A 6,647-nucleotide genomic window follows, 5' to 3' on the forward strand; every position below is an offset into this window, starting at 1 on the left:
TTCTTAACTGATTGAGTTGCCAGGTTTGCGTTCACTATTTGACTTATTGGAGTGAAAACTACGATTTTGTAGCGATTTCCTGTGATTTTTTTAGTCGCGCTTGTCGTGCGTTGCGCAGGTCGTCTACCTAAAAATCCTGAGAGTCGTGGACTTACTTTTAACGGCACCGTTTTGTTGGATTTTTATACATATTTTGTGGGTTTTGACTGTATATCACATTCATGTACAGTGTATTTGTTGGAAGTGTGCATCCCCGTGTGATGCTCGTGTCAGTGTTCTATTACGAAATGGAACGCAGTGTAGCGTATAGCTGCGCACAGTATGGCACCGCATGTGTTTGTAAAATCAATTCCTCGTCTGGCTGAAGCTGCTGAAATTAGGTTTTTCAATGATACCATAAATATTACCGAGTAAAATAGCAGTAGAATTCAATCACTGCATGTGAACTATTTCAACTTTATATATATTACAGCTCATACATGTCTCAGCTCTACGAGGATGACCCGGGTGATTGCCATGATTGAGTTCCACAATTTTCATATTACGATTTATTCACTATAATATTACAATGTTCACCCAAACAGCTTTGAACATACAGTTTTAGGGACCCTCACAGCCCATTGTCAACCTCGGCTTGGGGTGAACATTTGTATAATGTCGATATTACGACATTATAACATGAACATAATAGGTCACACATATTCACTACGTAATCACACATCAACATCATATAATAAAGATTTTACATTAAATAATAGTAAACCCACATAATATCATGATATATCAATTTGACGTAATGACATAACTTCACATGATATGAAATACAACTATTGTACCGCCCTGACGTTTGTGGTGATATTGAAGCTCAACAACCACTGAATACCATGAAATGCGCCACACAATACAGGCCAACACAGGGATCAATTGTGTTTGAAGTAAATACATAGGTTTGAAGTAAATACATAGGTTCATGTCCTCAATACCTTTGATATGCCAATTATATTTCTACAATTCAGACACTGTGTGAGCAAATTGTTGACTACTGCCACCATAGTGTGCTTAAGCTTAAGTTTGTACCCTTTTTGACCATTCACTTCAATTTTTTCCACAATTTGTTATAACTAAAGTTCTATGATTCCAACATGGCGGTACCTCATGGGTACACAATTATGTGTAGGTTTCATTAGATAGTATAAATTTGTTCCTTTCCAAATGCAAAATTATCAACTACAATTTATTTGAGTTTAGAAATGTACTTAGTCTAAGATTATTATTTTAGCATTTAACATGTGAATCGGCGATATACTGTGTCGCCGATATACGAAAATTTTGCATGTGTAGTTATCTATCTAGTACTTGGAAACCATTGAATCTGGTCAGCTGATTTGTCAAATAAGGCTTTTCTGGTGACATGAAGGTGTATTTATAGTGAACTGAGAGGCAATATATCAATGTCAAAGTGAGTCGAAACAAGAGAGGTGTGATATCCCATTGTTCTGTTTTATTATCAAAAGTATTGACATGATAGTGGAGGAGCTAATAGGCCAACACCGGTGTCACGAATGTTTGCAATGATAAAAATAAATGACATTATAATTGAAATCAGAAATATGATCTAACTCAATAAGTTGTCACATGAAGCATATCAAATTTATACACTTTGTGTAATGTTTTGTCAGTTATTGCGTAGTATTTGAACAAATTTTCGACGGGGAAACATGACAATGCAATCATTAGGCACTAGTGGTACATGTATGTCTGGCTTTTTCATCAACGAGTTTGACTATCTAATAATATTACCCAGCTTCATACTCACTATGATCAGCTGAGGCATCTTGCCATCGAATCTTGAAGCTGCTTTTTCACATTATATTCCATTTCAATGATTATTGTTATTACCATGTTATTAACATTTTAAAATCATTTAAACACGAATCCTGAAATAGTGCAGCAATGGAGCTGTCCGGCACTAAACGTCATAGTGTCTAATCACCAAATCAAACATAATTGTCGTTGCTGTAATCACTCATGATCACTTTATTTTATTTTAGGAGAGATGAGATGCGAACAGGTGTCAGTGAGATATTTCTTGCAGTTTGAATGCAACTTAAACCCGTAGACGACGAGAGCTGCTTAGCAAAATCCATCAACTTACTAGCATGGTTATAGCAACAAGACGATCATAACAACTACAAGACCACTTCAAACACAAAAGTATACTATTATAACTTAAACTGTTCATTTTCCAGGCTTCTCTAGTGTGTTGATATAATAGTCAGATATGTATTTAGACCTTATTTAGTCTTGGTAGTGGCATCTCATATTCAGGTTCTTTTTCTCTGGTAGCAGGGCTGAGTGATGTATAAACCCTATCTTTGTCAACATCCTGTCAATATATAAGTAAATGGCATTATCAGGATACAATATAAACAATGAGGTAGTACAGTATAATGTTATTTCCAATAGCCAATCAGATTTGTGCTTTTGACGGTCGAGATATTTGCATATTTTTCAGACGTCAAAAACATCAAATTAGGCTACTGCGCATGCATAGTCGTAGTGATTGAACTACAAAATGCTGATTCACCGTTATGGTTTGTCGGCGTATTCTCGGAACACGAAATTTGTCAACAGGTCGAACAACTGCAACCAGATATATTGCATTACTTGAGTTATGTCCTATGCGAATTTGTGTCACCGGTAGATAGTTATCAAATAACGTATATTGGTCGTTCGTTTCGACCATAGTCGTCACACAGTGTACGCAGCTAGCGCAGATTACCAATTTTGTCCAGCATTTCAGGATTTGTTGACATCGTGTACCGATGTGTAGTGCTCAGTTCATAAAGGTGAATTAATCATTTGGTTTTGTATCGTACATACACGTGGGTTTCATTGAACTGAACTGTTGATTAAAAGGGAAACGTGTTATATTGCGTTTTATTTAGGTCTGAATGGCCCCGGAGTAGTGTGCTATTTTTGTGTGCGCGCATGTCATGTGTAAATATCGCGATCTCTGAAATGAAACAGTCGCCCGTAGCTAGTTGGTGCCTTCACAAATGCGAAAATAGTTTAGGGAGGAATTATGCAATAAAATTATATAAATACATACAAACAATTGCAAGTGTGATGAAACAGATAATTGGGAATGGAGAAAATTAATATAGCGTTACAATATGTGTCTTATATTCACTATAATATAGATATTGACAACATTCTCGGTAAATATTCATATTTGCCACGGCTTCGCCTTGGCCAACAATGCTATATTCGGGTCGACAAATATGTATCAACAATGGCCGGATCAATATTTCTATATCTCAGCATTATAAAGTAATAAGGTGTTCAACTCGTCATGACAGTAAATTAATTTACTTTACCTTTTTCTCTGGTATTTCATAGGTGTGGTCTTTGTCCCTCGTGATTTCTGAAAGTCCAGTGTAATCGCGATCATCTACGACATCCTGTTGAAAATAAAAATTAAAAATTATATCAATCAGGAATAATGCCGAGAAGAATGATTTTCAACGTTCCATATTGAAAACGAAATATTTATATTACTCACAGATCGTCTTTTTTCTTCGTTCAATCGACGTTTATGTAATACATAACTAATCACAACAGATATTATAGTAGTAACCAGCAAAGTTGTGAGTATCCCAACAATAATACCTACACTACATGAACCACAGATAGAACCTGAAATGTCATACAATGTTTATATACTGTTCAAATGCGTTTTGTCAAAGAATTCTCGATGTCGCTTATACAGAAACAGTAAATAATATTTTCAATGGTATTTCACACGAGTGTGACGTCATCGCGGACGGCGGATTTCGGAATAGCGGCCGTGCTGCTCGGGAAGATACTGCGGTACGGGCAGTCACGAGACCACGATGACGTCATAAGAGTGAGGAATACCGCAGATCAAATTATCATTATGTTCGTAGACACAGTTTCTCAGTAGGAAATACACTTTTTCTATCGTATTATTCTATGCCAGTTAGATACAAGGAGAGAACAAATAAAGAAGCAAACAAGATTTTTTGCAATACGATGGATTTAACCGGTACATGCATCTGTTATGTTGTATACCAAACATTTTGTGAATATTAAACAAATTTCTAACTTGTGTACAGGAGCGGAAAATTTGACAGTGTAAACACTGAGTATACTTGTGTAACAAATATCACACATATCCTAATAGGTAATGAAAAGCACATCGCCACAGTGTGACGTCACACGTGAGTGATAATGTATCTATGTATTCTCCAATAGTCTGCAATCTATGCAGATTATAACAATAGTAAATCATTTCTTAAGGTAATATCAGGCCCACGTTACATTTTAATTAATAATTACCATGAAATCAAATGACCCGAAAAATAAGGACGAGCTCACACTATCTCCATTTATAGTAATGACAGCGTACATAATATCACTCATACTTTTGTGTGTCGCATATTCGGTCTCGTGTTACCAACACTCACTGCACTGAAAAGGGTTATTAATTTAGTGAATGAAAGCCATCATTAAATAATTTTGCTGAACGTTGGGTTATATAGGTGCAATTCGATAGATTATAATGATGCATATATAATTTAGCTGAATTGGAAAATATTACCATTACTGGTTCTTCTTGTAAATGCAGAGAAATCTCGACTTTCACAAAAACCGTCTGCAGTGCAATATGTAATTCTGTATTCCCTATTTGTATCATTTACTTTGTATTCGAGTATATTTCTATCGATGCATTTCACTATAACATCCCATGTGACATCCACGTGACGTGTTTCTATTTTCACACATGTGTATGTCTCGTTCTCGTGACGTGTCCAGCTCAATGTAGTAGTATCATGATCCAGTTCTACGATTGGCTCATCTAAAAATAATAACAGTTGCGATATTAGTTTGATGTAAATACAAGGCTTGTACATACAATGTTAATACGTAACAATCATTTTATTATTTATGTAGTTATTGTGGTTTACGTCATTCAAAGCAAAGGTTTAAATCGTTACCGCTCAGTGTATCTCAATGGAATAATGCGAGTTACATGGTCTGTTTTATGATACCCTTACGCCCCCTGAACGTAACGTTGCAGTTTTTCATATTGATACAATCCCTAAAAACTGCATATATAGAAGATAATATGTGGTAATCGTAGTACTAAATAACTATTAAAAATAGCTAAAACTGCATAAGGATAATGATAGCGTTAAATAATATTAATATTACCCATCCAAACCTTGCCCAATACATTAAGATTCTCAACTGTTTTAAGATTATATGTCGATCATTTTCTACGCCGATTTCCACAATTCAGGGTTAGCATTACACTGTTTACGTCAAACTTACCCAATGTTCTTATTATAATAGCATTACTATATGGTCCTAAACCAATTGCGTTCGCAGCATATGCTCTACATTCATATAGTGTTGACGGATATAATTCAAGTATTTCTATCGTGATATTTGTTGTCTCTGAGTTATCAGCGTTCAATTCGATGAAGGTTGCATTTCTCCGGGTACGATATTGTATAAAATATGTTGTATCTGCATCTCCACCGTCATATCCGGGAATTATAGTGACAACCAGACTGTCATAGAATCGTGTTATTGGTACAACGGACTTTGGTGCATCTGGAACACCTATATGTAAATTGCCAGTTTTATTTGTGAGTTCAAATTATAAACACAAAGGAATTAGCGAATAGTAAATATGGAGTTATCTACATAGATTAATCCAGTAATATTATCATTAATGTGAACAAACCCAAACGGTAAATAACACATGCTGCATAGTTTAATATTAACACTGTAACATTTACATTGTTTTTATTTGATTAGCAATTATAACGATTGCTGTTACCACATAGGTTGGCAGGTATTTTTAGTCTAAATGTAAATGACAATACTTACTTTTATCTTTGAACGTGACAATAAATGTTGTGTTGCCAATATCGTTTTCTGCAAAACAGGAATAATTACCATAGTCACTTAGCATTGTATTCTGTATTGTCAATATGCTTTCATATAAGGTTCCACGTGACACTGTGTTGATGCTGATTCTATTGTCAATATTTATTGGTTGATTATTCGGACCATACCATATTACCGAAGAAAGTGGGTTGCTTTCAATCTCACATCGTAGTTCTGCTACGCTCCCTTTGCTTGCATAGGATCGCTGATTCTTTGATGCGTTCACAAAGTATGGTTTATCTGGAAAATAGCATTCAACTATTGCTATCAATTTCAACTTCATTTTGACGACATCACGAACAATTAAGTAAGATAACATATGTTAAAAACGTATTACCAAACTCCTATGATATAATGTATAAATATCCAATAACCAGCAAGTAATTCTTTTTAACGAAAAAAAAAACGCATTACTTGTGATTGTATAAAATTGTGATCTTATTTCAGCACAATTACAGTGCAATTATACTAAGCCGTAGTTGATTTATAATTAATAATCGCGATAGTTTGTTTGCTTAGAAACCACACTCAGTTTAATCTATTTTCCACTAACCAGCATAACGTAACATATAATGGCTTTGATAACTGTTATTTGTGGCTAGCATATAGACATTCAAGTATATAAACACGTGTAACATAAAACTTGGTCCCAAAGGCCGTTCGTA

General features: G+C 34.9%; 1 protein-coding gene across 1 annotated transcript; it reads right to left on the reverse strand.

The window, feature by feature from the left end:
- Positions 1 to 1,479: 1,479 nt before the first annotated feature.
- LOC144349762 (cell adhesion molecule Dscam1-like) lies at positions 1,480 to 6,265 on the reverse strand. Its single transcript, XM_085498889.1, has 6 exons — positions 5,923 to 6,265; positions 5,359 to 5,652; positions 4,625 to 4,882; positions 3,566 to 3,699; positions 3,381 to 3,464; positions 1,480 to 2,386 (listed from the first exon to the last, which is right to left on the reverse strand). The coding sequence occupies exons 1-6, from the start codon at positions 6,263 to 6,265 to the stop codon at positions 2,288 to 2,290; spliced, it is 1,212 nt and encodes a 403-aa protein (XP_085355015.1). The 3' UTR covers positions 1,480 to 2,287.
- Positions 6,266 to 6,647: the final 382 nt, after the last annotated feature.

The sequence above is a fragment of the Saccoglossus kowalevskii genome, chromosome 5 (assembly GCF_978046115.1).
Source record: "Saccoglossus kowalevskii chromosome 5, keSacKowa6.1, whole genome shotgun sequence".
In the NCBI taxonomy this organism is placed as follows: domain Eukaryota; kingdom Metazoa; phylum Hemichordata; class Enteropneusta; family Harrimaniidae; genus Saccoglossus; species Saccoglossus kowalevskii.

Excerpts from the sequence above, each read along its gene's own strand:
- LOC144349762 (XM_085498889.1), bottom strand. The coding sequence starts at position 6,265 with ATGAAGTTGAAATTGATAGCAATAGTTGAATGCTATTTTCCAGATAAA. Across the intron at positions 4,883-5,358 it reads TATTATAATAAGAACATTGG|ATGAGCCAATCGTAGAACTG; the intron begins GTAAGTTTGACG and ends TATTATTTTTAG. Across the intron at positions 2,387-3,380 it reads ATGAAATACCAGAGAAAAAG|GATGTTGACAAAGATAGGGT; the intron begins GTAAAGTAAATT and ends ATATATTGACAG.